Source organism: Henckelia pumila, chromosome 2 (genome assembly GCF_033568475.1).
Source record: "Henckelia pumila isolate YLH828 chromosome 2, ASM3356847v2, whole genome shotgun sequence".
Taxonomy (NCBI): domain Eukaryota; kingdom Viridiplantae; phylum Streptophyta; class Magnoliopsida; order Lamiales; family Gesneriaceae; genus Henckelia; species Henckelia pumila.
In genome coordinates, this window is record NC_133121.1 from 157,678,296 (window position 1) to 157,694,897 (window position 16,602).

Consider the following 16,602-nt stretch of genomic DNA (forward strand, 5'->3'; position numbering starts at 1 on the left):
ATTTCCCTGACATGAACAGCTTTACTCCAATCACCAGACATCTTCCAATTTCGGAAATTATGGTAGATTTGAACTTGAAAAATCCTAGCAAAATACTTCCAGACGCCAACAGCGAAAAAACACCCAAAAAATAGGTGATCAAAGCATTCTTCATTATAACAGCCTTGGAAAACCGAAGCCATCACAATCCCTCTCGAATTAAGTATATCATCCATAGGAATTATCTTGAAGAACCATCTCCAGCAGAAAATAGAAACAGAAGGCTTAAACAACTTGGACCAACATCCCCTAATCAAACCAATTTCAGTATGTCTATGACGTATTAACTCCCAGGCAGATTTAACAAAAAATCTACCATTCTCTGAATATTTCTAGATTTCCATGTCCTTCGAGACTGGATGAACAGGAACATCCATAATCCGATGAGCAACATCCGAAGGAACCACCATCAGTATTCGAGCAAGATTCCATTTCCGATCATCCAAAAACCAATCCACTAGCTTAGACGGATGCCCCTAAAAAGAAATCGAAGAATACAGGGGTCCATCCGATAGCCAAGAGTCAAACCAGAAGCTGGTCTACCCATCACCAATTCTCCAACCAATTCCTTGTTCAGCTCTATCTCTAATCTTCATCATCCGCCTCCAAGTGGGAGATATATTCTGCATAGGCCGAACTGCATCTGGAGTAGCAGATTTACAGTATCTCATCATTAAGAACCTGCTCCAAAGCGAATCCACTGATCTGAATTGCACCCAAAGTTTTATAGAGAAAGCCGTCACCGAATCCTTGAGCCTACGAATCCCAAAACCGCCTTCCAAAATTGGAAGACAGATTTTCTCCCAAGCAATCCAATGGATTTTTCTAGCATCCTCCTTCGCTCCCCAAAGAAATTTAGCACATAACATCTCGAACCTGTGAAGGACAGTTCCAGGAGGGTGCAGAACCTAGAAAAGATATATAGGCAAAGAACAAAGTACACTCTTATTAAGCACCAAGCTACTGCCAAAAGACAGAATCTGCGTATTCCACCCTTGAAGTTTCTTGCTAGCACTGAAAATAATATGGGAGAAATAAGAGGTCTTCCTTGGACCTAGGAAAAGTAGGGAACCCAAGTACCGAATAGGAAGAGACCCCTCCCTAAAACCAGTAATACCATAATAATTCCCCTTCCTCTCAGGCGGACAATTGCTGGCAGTGATAATAGCACTCTTAGCATTACTGATAAGTTGCCTAGAACATTGTTCATAATGATGTAAGAAGTTCTGAAGGATTTTAATCACAGGAGTAGAGCCATTAGTGAAAATTATAATATCATCCGCATGGGAAAAATGAGATAACCTAAATGAGCGACCCGTACTGTAGTTGAGCATTCTATGCTGAGCAAATAGATTATCCAATACTCGAGACAAATATTCAGCAGCAATCACAAACAGAGAAAGAGAAATCGGGTTCCCTTGCCTGAGGCCTCTGTTCGAATGGAATAAGCCCGAGAGAGAACCATTGATTATAACAGAAAACCAACAGTTATTGACGCATCTAAGAATGACTTGACAGACCTCCTCTGAAAAACCAACGGCTCTCAACATCTGATATAGAAAATCCCACTGGACCCTATCATAAGCTTTGGCCATATCCAACTTCATAATAATGTTCCCCCCTCTCGGCCGGTAATTCAAGTGGTTAACCATCTCCTAAGCAAGCAGAATATTATCCGAAATAGCGTGTCCTGCAACATATCCACTCTGGGAAGGATAAATAATCTTTGGCAATATATGATTCAATCATAAAGTAATTAACTAAGTAATTATTTTATTGCTAACATTACATAAGCTAATCGGCCTGAAGTCAGCCCATCTCTGGGCATTTGGGGTTTTAGGAATTAGCATGACAGAGGTGGCTGTGATGCTCTGGAAAAGTGGAGAACCTAACCAAAAATCCCTGAATGCATCTGTAACATCATCTTTAATAATCTCCCAACAATTCCTGTAAAACCCAGCTAAAACTGCATCAGGACCAGCAACACTATCCTCATGAAAAGAGAAGACACAATCATGAATCTCTTTTTCAAAAAATGATGCCAGCATGAAATTGTTGTCCTAATCATCCAACAGTACCGGAATATAATCAAAATTAGGCTCAGCAAGGGCATTAGGCTCTCCTGTCAATAACCCCTCAAAAAACCAAACCCCAGACTGAGTAATAAGGGTAGGGTTATCAAGCACAACTCCATCCTCCCAAATCCATTAGATTTTATTTCTGGAATGCCTGCGATTAACCATGTTATGAAAAACGTTGTATTCTTCTCACCATCAAGGATACACTTGGCCGAGGCTTTCTGTTTCCAAAAGACTTCTTCCATGGACAGCCCAAGAGCCAAATTGGCTCGAGCCAATGACAGGGCAACCCTATTTTCCTCCGACTGCAGAACATCAAAATCCTCTTCCGCTTTGGACGCAGCCAGATCCAGAGCCTTGAATTTATCATGAGCATTCCTAAACACATCCCTGTTCCACCATTTGAGATGATTCTTGAGCCTCTTAAATTTGATAACCAACTGGCTTAGTCCCCTATCAGAACATGGAATATTCCAATTCAATCAAATAGTTTGCTGAAATCCCGGATGACAACACCACATATTCTGAAACCAAAACGAAGCAGTCAATTTAGCCAAGAAAGGAGCAGAAATCAGCAGAGGGCAGTGATCAAACGTCCCCCGATGAAGATGATCTTCCCTGAAGGAGTTAAAAAACTCCGCCCAATTAAAAGATAAAAAAAACTCTATCTAGACGTTTCCAAATAACTGAGTTAGTCCAAGTGAATTTTGAGCCAATGAACCCAGCATCAGACAACCCCGCTGCAGTAATAAAATTAGTGAACTCATACATGGCACCTGGATGATTCACAATTCCCAGATAATGCTCCAAAGGGTCCGCAATAATATTAAAATCTCCGCCAACAACCCAAGGGCAATTATCCGAAGGCTTGCAATCAAGGAGTCCCTCTCAGAGCCCTCTCCAATCAATCCTATTGCATTTTGCATACACAATGGACACATAAATATAGAAGATATTTTAACATGGAAAAACTGCTCATGATCAACCACAACAAAAACTGAAATATCAGTAGTATAATAGAACCAAATTTTGCTACTGGATTTGGAAGAACCGAAGAGAATCCAAATTTTTTATTCACCCATTCTTGTTCTAGCTGTCTCTTAGGTTCGATGATAGCTAAAAAAAAAGTGGATTAGTATCCTTCAAAAATGTAATTAGTCTCTGGACTGATTTATTACCAATTCCACGAACATTCCAAATAAGACCAAACATTAAAAAATTTCAGAAGAACTCGTGGCTTGCTTTGTAATATCCTATTCAAAAGAATCATCCAACTTCACAGGTCATTGGAGATGTACATGAAGATATGCAAACCTAAAGGAAAGAGAAGGTAGATTACAAAAAAAATGGTTGGACTGATATGCATGAGCTCTACGTATTCCCAGGTAAGATTTTCGTGTTTTTTGTCAAACATTGAACCCAAAAAGGTTGAAGAAGCTTTGAAATATGAATTTTGGTTCAATTTTATGCATGAAGAGTTATAACAGTTTGTTAGGAATGATGTTTGGTACTTGGTACCGTGTCCTGATCATGGTAATTTTATAGGAACAAAATGGTTTTCAAGAATAAAACTGATGAGTCAGGAAACATCGTAAGAAATAAAGCAAGGTTGGTAGCTCAAGGGTATACACAGGTTGAGGGGGTGGATTTTGATGAAACCTTTACTCCTGTAGCCCGCATTGAGTTTGTCCGACTTTTGCTTGCTATTTCATGTTATATGGATATGAAACTTTTTCAAATGGATGTAAAAAGTGTCTTTTTGAATGAGATTTTGAATGAAGAAGTATATGTGAAACAACCTAAAGGGTTTGAAGATCCAAATCATCTTGATTACGTGTATAAGTTGAAAAAGACATTATATGGATTGAATCAAGCACCACATGCATGGCATGGAATATTAACTGAATACTTGCTCAATCTTGGATTCAAAAGAGGTGAAGTTGATAAGACTTTGTTTGTGCAAAAGTCTCAAGGTAATTTTATTATTTGTCAAGTTTATGTAGATGACATAATCTTTTATGTTTCGTGTGATAAACTTGTTGATGAATTTGTGAAGTGCATGTCTTCTACATTCAAAATGATTATGGCTGGTGAGTTGAATTATTTCTTGGGATTGCAAGTGAAACAAATACATGATGGTATATTTTTGTGTCAGAGTAAATATTCTAGAATTTTGGTGAAAAATTTCTTGAATGACAACACTAAAAACATGCGTACACCTATGGGGTTTAGTGAAAAACTGTCGAGAGAAGATGCTTTTGAAGGTTTTGACAAAACCCTCTACAGAAGCATGATTGGAAGTCTTTTATATTTGAGTGCTACTAGACTTGATATCATGTTTAGTGTTTGTTTGTGTGCTAGATATTAGTCTAACCCAAAATTTACACACCTAAAGGCCATAAAAAGAATACTGAAATATGTGGCAGGTACATTGGATTTGGGTTTATGGTATACTATAGAAACCAGCTCAAACTTAGTAGGATTTGTAATGCTGACTAGGATGGGGATCTAGATGAGAGAAAGAGAACTACTAGAGGATGTTTCTACTTGGGAAATAGCAGAGTATCATAGTATAGTAAGAAACAAAACTATGTCTCTTTCAATAACAGAATCTGAATATGTTCCTATAGGTAGTTGCTGCTCACAACTCCTATAGATGAATCAAATGTTGAATGATTATGACATTAAAAGTAAAACACCCATAGTGTACTGTGATAATTCTAGTGCCATTGATATATCCAAAAATCCAGTACAACACTCTCAAACCAAACACATTTACATTAGACATCACTTCATTTGAGATTTGGTCGAGAAAGACATGATATATATTGAGTTTGTTGGAACTAACAATCAATTAGCTGATATATTCACAAAAGTTTTGGATTTTGAAAGATTCTCCAGTCTAAGGAAGTCTCTCAGCATGTGTGCATTATAAACAGAACATATATGTTGTCTTGAGTATTTCCAACACCTAAGACAATACCTAAACATGCATATGCATCTTTAGGATCTTTAGGCATTTTGCATTCATACTGTTCGTGATGTGTTTGATACTTTGTAACCATCAACTAGTCTACACTCAAATTTATATGCAAAATTATTTTTACATCCTAATAGTTGGTACTTTATTTGGAGTTCTGACTAAATCACTAAGTAGTTGAGGAATATTTGTGTATTCCACAATCTTGTCCCATGTGAGCAGTGATTTCTAAAATTCAGAAGCTCAACTTGATAAAATTATCAATGACAATTCATTTGTTTATCAAGTCTAATTTAAATTTAGAATAAAATAGAAAAAGCTACCTAAAGGAGTCCTTTGAAGACCGTTCATTTAGTGTGCAGGCTACCACTTCTATTGCAATAATTCTATATGGATGTATGTTCATTAAAATTTTCTGTAAATCTTGAGTGTTGATGCAAGATATTTCCAACATCGTCGATAACACTTCACTTGTCAACATACATTTTGCATGTGATTGCATTTTTTTTGTCACACTATGTTTTAGACATATTAAGGACATTCATATTTTTGTTGTGAATATATCTGGCTGAGAGGTTTAACGTTTTAATTAAACGAAAGTGTAGTGATTTGTCTCATCCACTGAAATTTTTATTTTGAATGTTATTGATTTTTTTTCAGTGGTGTTGTATTCCGATGAGGATTTCAATTTGGAAACGTTTGGTAAAAAATATTTGGGCCTAGATTATTACCTAAAATATAAAAAAAATTTCCTTAATTAAATTTAAATTTTTACCATTGGGAATTTTGTTACCGTTAGGAGATCAGTCAATTCGGCCGAACGTTAGGAGAGAAGGAATATATGATTATAATGTGTGTGAATCTCTATTTCTTATTATCTTTAATCTCCTTACTCTCACCACTGTTTTGTTTATCTCGGTCTTTGCTTTTCTGCCCTAAAATTTCCCTTGATCTTATTTTTCTAAATTTCAATGAAGGAAAGAACTTTGATTCTCACGATATATTCACAAAGATGGGATTCCAATAGGATGTTGCGGAGGATGTGCCAACACCTCCATCACCACATCCTGTGATCGAGCATGCCATAGTTCCAGTTCCTGAGGAACCTATGCCCCTGGATTAAATTGCACCAGGATAGCCTGGCATTGCTCTTGATGTGGAGAATCTACCAGACTTATCTACTCTGAACAAGGTGTTTCCCGCAAAACCCTTGACTCGATTAACAAAGAGATATGCTCGGTATAACCCCAATTACACAGCATCAAAGCGTTTTCATGGAAAGGGCCAGTCATCCCGTCCTTCTTTAGTGGATAGTGAGTATTCTTTAGGGAATGACAGTGCGGATCAAGATTTTGTGGTGATAGCTCGTCCAAAGAAAACAACAGGTTTTGTTGCAGCATGAAGTTCTGAAATCCCAGTTTATTTTGCTGCTAAGAGTGAGTAACCTGCTGATTCATCGTCTGATGGTGAGTCTCCTTCAACAGAGTCTCCAAATTCTTCTCCCACAGTTGATGCTGAAGATACATCTGCATCGATTCCAATTTTTGAATCTACAAAGGCTGCTGATATAGCCTTCTCTGATGATGAAGAAGATTCAATAGCCAAGTTTATGGATAATCTGAAGCAATAAAAGGGTCAAAAAGCTGTTGTATCCCCTCATGATTCCGAGGATGAACCTGATGAGGAGATGATGCAAGAATATGCTGACAACCACCCAAACAATGCTGATTCTTCTAGTGAGTCAAGTGAGGACTCCGATGCTGAAGCTGAGTTAGAAGAAGAATCAGAAGATGATACCTCTAAGGAAGATGTTGACGAAGGTGTTGCTGACATTTTGGACAACACCTTAGGTGAAGACTATCGGGTAAATGAGTCCCACTCTTCCTCTTTCTACTCCGAGAACATTTCTGACAATTGGGAACAATATGTCAATTGCGAATTTCTGGAAGAACGAAATATTTACCTGGAAACCTATGGAGCTCAAAATATGGTTAGATTTTTTGAGGTAAGGAATATGCTAGATATTATCACTTCATCTGATCCATACTATAGGGAGCTTGTGCTAGAATTCTACTGCAATTTAACTGAAGCTGTGAAGGATCCAAGATATGTTAAGTATGGCTGAGTGTATGTGAGAGGACAGATCTTTCTATTCAGTCTTGCAATAATTAATGGATTTCTTTGGAAACCGTCTGTTGATGATGCTGCTCTATCCTCCTTGGATGTGATGACTTATGTCATTACTGGTGGTCAAGTTACACAATTTACAGCTCATCCCAAGAAGTTTCTACAGCCAAAATCACATCTCTGTACTCTATTCTTCACAAAACAGTTGTGAAGACTTGGACTCCATCAAGCAATTCTACCAGTGTGACCAAACATCAAGTTCCTGTGTTGTATGCGATTGGGACAGGTGCTGAGTTTAACTATGGCCGACTTGTGTTTGACACAGTCATGGCCTTTGCTGATTGTGCCCAGGCTACGTTCAAACTTCCATATCCATCCTTGATATATTCTATGCTGCTATCTCAAGAGATCGACAAGGATGATGATGAATCCCTTACTGAGTCTGGCGAAGTTTTGAAGATGGCCCCTGCACTGCTACGAGAAACCAGGAAGTTGGATCTTCCTTGGTCTGAATCAGGTGTTGTTGAAAATGTTGTGACAGATGTTGCCAACACCGCCTCTGCCACTTCTTTATTTGTTCCTCCCTCCTCAACTCAGACAGACACCACATTCATTCATGCTCAATTACTTCATGTTGAGTATAAGATTATGCAGACTATAGTAGACATTGCCTATTATGAGGCATTGAAATCTCATTATGAAACTCTGCTGGGAATCAGTACCTCTTCTAGACAAAAAGAGGGAGAATGATAAGAAAAAGTTGTAGCTGAAGATGGTGATGGCTCATCTGAGAGCAATCAATTTTAGTGTGGTGGTTTAGTTGTGTTTAACGGCTCAAACTGTTTTAAGTTTTTGTGCTCTAAGTTAGTTTATTTTTTTTGTTTGCTCTGATTATAATCAATGCTTATTTTGATTCTCTTTGCTGTGTTTTTCATTATTTGTTTTTTTCTCTACTCTAATCATTATGGTCTTAAGTGTTGTGGAAAGATGTTGCCAACATCTCCGTCAACACATCTACTTAGAATAAGGAGGTGATGTTCTTAAATTCAGGGGGAGATTTGTAATTTAGGGGGAGTTTTGATATGAGCTAAACTAATTATATGTGTTTTTTCCAGAAAGAAAAAAAGAGGGAGATTGAAGGGAATGTTTATTTCCTAAAATCCCTTAGGTTTTTGAAATTTTTTAATTAATTCTTTTGCCTTTCTTGGACATAAAGTTTAATGTTATAGATTTGAGATATTATTTTATTTTATCCTAATAGTTATCTCATATCTTAATGATCTTTTCCTTATCTATGTAGATTTGATTTGATTAAAAGGAATAAGATCGAGACATTTTGATAATAATCTCATGCCTACAAGGAAACAAGGACAAGGAGGATTCTTTGGCTTATTTATGTTGGAGGCGTGTACATGAGATAGACGAACAAGAGAGATTTCTGAGAGATTCTGAGCATGCAAACCTGAGAGAATTCTGAAGATATTTTGAAGCTTGTTCTGGTCGTGTTTTTACTTGATTGTCGTTGAAGTTTTGAAAGCATTGAAGATTGAAGCATGTTGCTCTCATGGCTTCGTGTTTTGGCATTAAGGATTCATCTCCTTATTATGATTTTCTTATTCTATTTCATATAGAATTTTTAGGAGATGTTTTTATTCTTTATTTTCTCACATGTTTTGAGAAAATTGACTTTTACAATAATTCACTAGTTTTAGGGTTTTGTAAAATCTTTGATTTGTTTTCTAGTGAAAGTTTTGCCCTAATGCATTGCAAGAGTATTTTATACTCTTTCTTAAATATTTGAGTCTATTTATTTGGTTGATTGTTCATTTTAATCACATTTATATATATTTCCGATGCATGTTATTTAAGATGTTTCCAACACCTGTGACAACATCTGAATATGATTTTATGTGCAACCAATTATTCCTAACAATATTGTTTCATAGTTAACAATAAAATTATAATTGAAATCCATGTATTTCAAATCCATTTCGATGTTCCAAAATTTTCATCCTTCCTGAGCCCTAACCCTATCTGCTCAGCCGAGCACTCGACCGTGTCCTTACGTACTCAGCCAAAGCCATACATGCTTGGCCGAGCACTCGGTCGATCAGTCGAGGCCATAGATGCTCAGTCGAGGCTCTGCTCATTGAGATTCCAATCACATACATGATATGTTTTCAATTTATTACTCATATACAATTCCTAAATACCTTGGCCTTTAGATTTTGGGAAATATGCTATAGAATATGGTATATGACCTACTGAAAGGATTGTGCATGGGTCGATGTACGAACTGATTAGACAAATTGGGATCACCCCTGAACTAAGTGTTCGGCTCATCCTAAGAATCTCATCAGATACAGAGTAAACGAGTGAACTATCCTAAGAATCTCATCAGATACAGAGTAAATGAGTGAACTTTTGAAATCCAGTGAAATTCCGAGAATCTCGCGATATAATCAAATAGACCAAAATATTAATGGAGATATCATAACAAATTTACGTAGATTTTTTAATGTTTTACTTATGTAGAGAAGATTACCTAAGCTAGAATTCTTCTTGGTAAGGTAATTAGCCCTTCTTACTCCTAAAAATAGGCGTGTATGGTTTAGTTTATTGATCAATTTAGGCATTTATTCACTCAACACTATTTTATATCCCCCTTTAATTACCGCATTCGTGTTCTCTTGAGTCAAGAACGTTGGAGGGGACACGACGAAAAATTATCCAGATCCCCCTAACCTTTGTTTCTTATTTGTAGATTCAGACAAGTACATAGCCACCAACCCAATTATTGAAGGAATTGAAGATATTTCTCACAAGATCGGACCCGGATAAATTTTTATAATAAATAATTGGTGCCCTCTATTGGAAGGTTGAGATAATATGGTTGAAAGTATTTAACATCTCGATAGGAATAAGAAATTGTATAAATTATGAGCAGATGTTGTCTCTTGGTGTTGACAACACCTAATACAACATGTAGTGGAATAAACAAGTTAATAAAAATTAAAATTAGAAAAATAATCATATGTAATCATGCACAAGTAACCAGTACTTATACGATGCCTCGGAGCAAAATAATCACTATAAAAATATTTAGTTTACACAAAGCAATACTAGTGATTGTCTATGAAAAATTATTTTTCTCAAAAAAGTGATAAAATAAATAATACTCGAAAAAAGAATAAAAATAAAACAATAGGGTGTTAATCCTGAGTGTCAAAATTTGATAATAAAGAGAAATTATTCAACCAACACTTTTTCAAGTGTTGTCTTCAGATGTTCTTAACACTTCACGGCAACATAGAATCACGACAATGATCGGCCAAAAAACAACTTCAGAAATCTTAGTTCTTCTTTTAATTTAGCGCTCTCAATTTTCTGTACTAGTCTATCTCTCTTGTGAGTGTATGAAGTCGTCTTCCCTTTATTTATAGAGACTTGAAACCCTATGGAAGTTTCTTTGATTAGATTCCTACATAAGATGAAAACAAGAGTTTATTAAGAACCAACTACTTTTAAATACAAGATAATATATATCTACTAAGTTTAACAAGTCTCAAAAAGGACACACAATTAAATAAAATTTTATCGAGAACAGGAAAAAAATCTTCAAGGAATACACGTTCCTTTCAATCTCCCCGTATTTGCCTTTTTGGACAAAACACACACAGAAAAGTGCAATAATTTGCTCCTGATTTTAACAACTAATGTTCCTCGTAATTTTGATAGTGTCATCACTTAATTTTGTCTGATATTGTTGGCAATACGAGATCACAACACCTTTTAAATCAAAGTAGTACTTAGTATTATAATATATCAAAACATACTTCAACTAACTAATGATAAAGGGATTAGAGCAAAGATGGATAAAAATAGATATATTAAGAATGAAAGAACTTAATAAGAACAAAAATAATAAATCTAAAATAAACTAAAATTGATCAAATTTAGAAGCTTATCCTTTAGTCCCTTTGGTTCCAGAGGGTCCAGCGCCTGGATTATCTCTTTTTTTTTGTCCATAATGGACATCCAATCTGAGCTTTTGCTGGCACTCAGCTAATAAGGCTTTATAGTACTCAATATATTTTTTGGCTTGAAGAATCTTCTTATCACCATGCACCATTTAAGCTTGGATGGAAGAGGAGTTCAGTAGAAGCAAAGCAGTGGAATGAATGGCGGTGGTAGGAGTAGGCTCCATGTTGGCAACACTCGGCACACCAGGCCAAGGAAGGTCAATCTTTAGATTGCCTTTAAGTAGTGTAGTATCTATATTCATTAGCTCATCTCAAGAAATCAGCTCTTCATCATCCTTCTTTTTAAATCCTTGAGACTCAAGGATCCCCAAAATCAGAAGGAAAGGAAGCTTGGTCGATTTGAAACCACTCTCTGTAAATGATAGGACTGTGTTGAAGAACAGTTTGGCAAATTTAAAGGGAGCTTAAATCCCAATGGAGAACAAGGTGTGTTCCTAAGGCCTTGTAACCATAGTGTTATTAGTTGAATGCATCCAATAGTGGCAATTTTGTGCAACACAGAAAAGTGAGAGGTCAATTTCGCAGTATAGAATCTAGCTGGATGCACAGGAAAATGAGTGCCCATTACTCCAGTGAGCACTGCAGTGATTTGATTGATATCCTTAGTCACTTCATCATTATCCATGTCAGGAGTGTTGTAGAACTCGTTTATTAGAACTTAAGTGAAGTTGTAGACATTTTTGTGGGCATACACTTGTACAAAGTAAGCAGAGTTCTCATCACCTACTCGAGATGAGAGGTTGTTGTAGAATTCTAGAACCGCATTTTTTGAAAAAGGAGCAGCAGTAGTGACTGCTGCAAAAAGCTTTGGAGTCTTCAGAAATATCACCAAATTTTTCTTGTCAAAGGCCTTTTCATCAATGTTTCTCTCTTCCTAAATTCTCTGTTGGCATAGAAACTCCAGTCAACAACAGAGGATTCAAAATAAAATTTTATGTTGAAGGAAATAACAGGATCCAATTCTCCATCAAGTTCAGCAGTGTTGCCCTCGGTGTTGGAAACATTGTCCTCAACATCAATCTCTTCCTCTTCACTAGCAGACTCATCAATGTCTAATTATTCATAATCTTCTTCCTCAAAGATAGAAGAGAATGAACTTTCAAAAAAGTGAGGTCTGTTCTCCTCATATTCCTGTAGCATCTCTGCATTAGGTTTGTGTTTAGAAAGAATGGGAGAAGGCACAGAAGATTCAGCCTTTGATTTCTTGAGACTATCCATGAATTGATCCAGAGAAGCCTCATCTTCATTAGAGAAAGAAAGCTCAGTAGGATCAGATGTTGCAACAACAGATTCAGGGTTTGTGGATGGAACATCACCAGAAGACCCATCAATAATGGATTTAGGAACCAATTCCTCATCATCTGAATAGCTGCTCTCATCATGCTACTCAACAATAGTAGCAGTAATAGGAGGTTTAGACCTAACCACAACTTTAAATTCTTCATCTCCAGATTCATCTCCGAAGGAGAAATCAGGGTCATCCAGCATTGGGTGAGAAGGCTCCCTCTTTCCTCGGCATCTTTTCGAAGGAGTGAAATCGAGGTTGTACCCTTCTTGGCTCTTTGATTTTCATGTTGTCACTGTTGCTGGGAACACTTGGTTCAACACCAAAAATTCATGAAAATTCTCCACATAGATCTCATTTCCATGCTCACCATGGGCAATGATCCCAATGGAGTCGGCTGCTCGATGGCTGGAACAAGTGCGAGAGAGGGGTTTGGAGAGGGAACTTCAGGTGTTGTATCTTCCTCTCGGTGACCCATCTCTGACCTAATATCATGAAAATCAAAACCTTTTCCTTCCATTATTAGAGAGTTTAAGATTGAGTAAAAGTAAAGACAATTTTTAGATTATTTTGGAGAACATGGAGAAGGTGAATATCACAAAAATGCAATGGGGTGAGGATTAAAATTTTGCACAATATATGAGTGTAAATTTCTGTTGAACGATAATAACAACACTCGCGATCACCTCTTCATCTTCATAACAAAGACCTGCGGTAAATCTCTCCCAACGATAACAATTCAACGGGTGGGTAAGTTTTCAAAATAAAGAAAAATCCACATTAATTGAAGTAATCACCCGATGATATCACCCTCAAAATTAACTTCAATATTAACCCATAAATAAATTCACTTTGATTCAACACCACTGAACCATTGTTAATCATGAAACAATACAATTTCAGCAACTCGGGAATTTTCTGATTTTGTTTATTTTTGAACTTTAAAACCTTAGCAAAACATGTTCACAATTCATGATAAATGTATGACCTAATATATGCCTAAAACGGAATGAAAATCATTTATATTAATAAAGAAAAAGCATGTGATGTGTATGCACATTACGTTTATGAACATGTGTTGAAAACATCTTCCAGCAACACAGTAGTTTTCAAAAAATATTTTGACAAATTTCCACACTAAATAAGCCATGAGCCATTGATTTTTAGTTCATAAGTGTTAGTCTGCACAACAAAAGAACGGTATTCTTTGGACTCCGTTAGGTAGTTTTTTCTAATTTTTTTCTGATTTTTATTTGATTTTTATTTTCATGACAAATTGTTCTGTCAAATTTAATCAAACAATACTCTAAATTTGTGAAAACACATTTCACATGGGATAATATCATGGAATACACGAACATCACTAAACTACTTTGGTGTTTAGTTAGAGAAAAATACCATGACAAGTGTGTTACTAAATAACCTTTTGCAGAAAACTATAGTATGTTGGTTAATGTTGACAATCAGTGGAAAACATAGGACAAAATGAAAATGAAAAATTCCTAAAGTCCTAAAAATGCATATGCATGTTAGGCATTGTCCTTAAGTCTTGTTGACACATTGGGACAACATTCGTAAGTGATTAAAGTGAACACATGCTGAGAGATTTTCTAAGACTAAAGAATCTCTTGAAATCTAATGCGTTTCTAAATATATCAGTCAGTTGGTTATTATTTCTAAAAAACTCAATACATATCATACATTTCTCCACTAAATCTCGAATGAAGTGATGTCTAATATCAATATGTTTTGTTCGAGAGTGTTGTACAGGATTCTTTGATGTCAATTGCACTTGAGTTATCACATTACATAATAGGAGTTTTACTTTTAAGGCCGTAGTAATCTAGCATTTGGTTCATCCACAAGAGTTGTAAACTAAAACTTCCAACTACCACATATTTGGATCCAATTGTTAAAAGTGACACACGATTTTTTTCTACTATACCATGACACCAAATTGTTTCCTAGATAAAAACATCCACCCCTGGTACTTTTTCTCTCGTCTAATTACCAAGCCGAATCTGCATCACTAAACCCCACTAGGTTGTGTTGGTTTCTTTGGTTTACCACAATCCTAAATCTAAAGTACCAGCCGCATATTTCAAAAAAATTTATGGTGTTTAGATGTGACACCTTAGTATTAGACATATATCTCGCACACAAACACACACTTAACATAATATCAGGATGACTAGCACTCAAATACAAGAGACTACCAACGATGCTATGATACAAGGTATTGTCAACATCTTCTTTACACAGCTTTTTACTTGATCCCATAGGTCTTTTCATGTGTTTAGCATTCTCATTATAAAACTTTTTCACTAGATTCTTAGCATACTTACTTTGACACAAAAATATTTTATCATGCGTTTTCTTTACTTGTAATCCAGTAAAATAATTTAACTCAACTGCCATGCTTATTTCAAATGTAAAATACTTGCAATAAACAAAATAATCCACATACTTTTTAGAGGAATCACCAAATATTATGTCATCTACATAGATTTGGAAGATAAGCATATCACTTTTGGATCTTTGAACGAAAAGAGTTTTGTCTACCTCACCTCTTTTGAAGCTAATTTTAAGCAAGTATTCGATCAACAAACCATACCATGCACGAGGTGCTTGTTTCAAACCATAAAGTGCCTTCTTCAATTTCTAGACATGGTCCATGTGTTGTGGATCTTCAATTCCTTGGGTTGTCTCACATATACTTCTTCACTCAAAACACCATTTAAAAAGGAACTTTTGACATCTATTTGATACAATTTTATTCCCATATGACATTAAATTGCTAGAAATATTCGGACAGACTCAATGCGAGCAACAAGATCAAAGGTCTCATCAAAATTAACCCCTCAACCTGTGTGTACCCTTGATCAACCAACATTTCTTTGTTTCTTACGATGTTCCTGATTCATTCATTTTATTTTTGAAAATTCATTTTTTTTACCAATTATGTTACCATGTTCAGGAGGTGGTACCAAATAACAAACATCGTTTCGGACAAATGTTCAAGATAATCATGCATAACATTGACCCTATAGTTACCCGTTCCGGAATCACTAGCTAATCAAAGCTTAAGCATGCAATAAATACCTTAAAGCAATAATCAGTAAAAACCAATGGAAACTAAGATGATACAACTAAAAACCCCGATGGAATACAACCTGTACTGAAATTAATTGTAGCCAAATGTTATAAAACCCCATCAAATAACAGTACTAAAAATTCACTGATAGAAACCTAGTACGTTACAAATCCAACCTGTTGCAGCTCAATGACCGCTACCTCTCGGTTCGTCCAACCTAAGCCCTGCCTCGTAGAATGTGATTTCCAAAACAAAAAACCGAGGACGTGAGCTAACAACCCACAGTAAGAAGTATGAGTATACACATTCCATGAATGCTAATGCAAACGAAAGGGTACCAGTAACCTATCACCATAGAAAATTTTGCTCAAACAATAGAAGCCATGGTATGTAACACACTAGGCCATTGCATCAGAAGGTACTCCAATATCATAAGAATAAGTGGACAAATGTAACCGAAACCGAATCCACAAAATCCATCCACAAATAACTTGGAGTTGAGCAACCCCTCGACTAATAATATCAAGGTATAGGCTCAACATGATAATGCGTGTAACAGTGATAACCATGGCATAATAAATCCACATAAACCATGTGATACAAACCATGCAAACATAGAACATGCATACTCAAGCTGGATATCTCCGATAGTACGTCTGTACCTTTATTAAGCAACTCGAGCAACACTGGCTCTCAAGTCCAAACCTATAAGCAGATAATCATCATATCACTTATTGTCTACTAAAAGCCTTAAATAGACCAATAGCTACTCACATAAGCTAATTAGAGTTTAGACTTATACATGCGTCCGTCGTTAACACTTTGATGCCATGGCCTCAAAACCTAGGCACAACTTTGCTACGATCCCGGTAGCGCTATTCTATTGACTGGCCTTCAAGATGATGCCCGAAAGTCTTCCAAAATCACCAAAAATGAGAGAGCAAAGAGTGAATTGG

General features: G+C 36.2%; 1 protein-coding gene across 1 annotated transcript; it reads right to left on the minus strand.

Annotated features, from left to right (window-relative positions):
• Positions 1-578: 578 nt before the first annotated feature.
• Positions 579-3,199, minus strand: LOC140878769 (uncharacterized). Its single transcript, XM_073282388.1, has 7 exons — positions 3,196-3,199; positions 2,964-3,114; positions 2,311-2,570; positions 2,118-2,161; positions 1,824-2,030; positions 996-1,694; positions 579-947 (listed from the first exon to the last, which is right to left on the minus strand). Exons 1-7 carry the CDS (start codon positions 3,197-3,199, stop codon positions 579-581), a joined length of 1,734 nt encoding a protein of 577 aa, XP_073138489.1.
• Between the last annotated feature and the right edge of the window lie 13,403 nt (positions 3,200-16,602).

What these genes read in the sequence shown, in the direction of transcription:
- LOC140878769 (XM_073282388.1), bottom strand. An exon ending in GGCCAAGTGTATCCTTGATG is followed by an intron (nt 2,162 to 2,310) that starts GTGAGAAGAATA and finishes GGTTATTGACAG; the next exon opens with GAGAGCCTAATGCCCTTGCT. An exon ending in GGCCGATTAGCTTATGTAAT is followed by an intron (nt 1,695 to 1,823) that starts GTTAGCAATAAA and finishes CTGCTTGCTTAG; the next exon opens with GAGATGGTTAACCACTTGAA.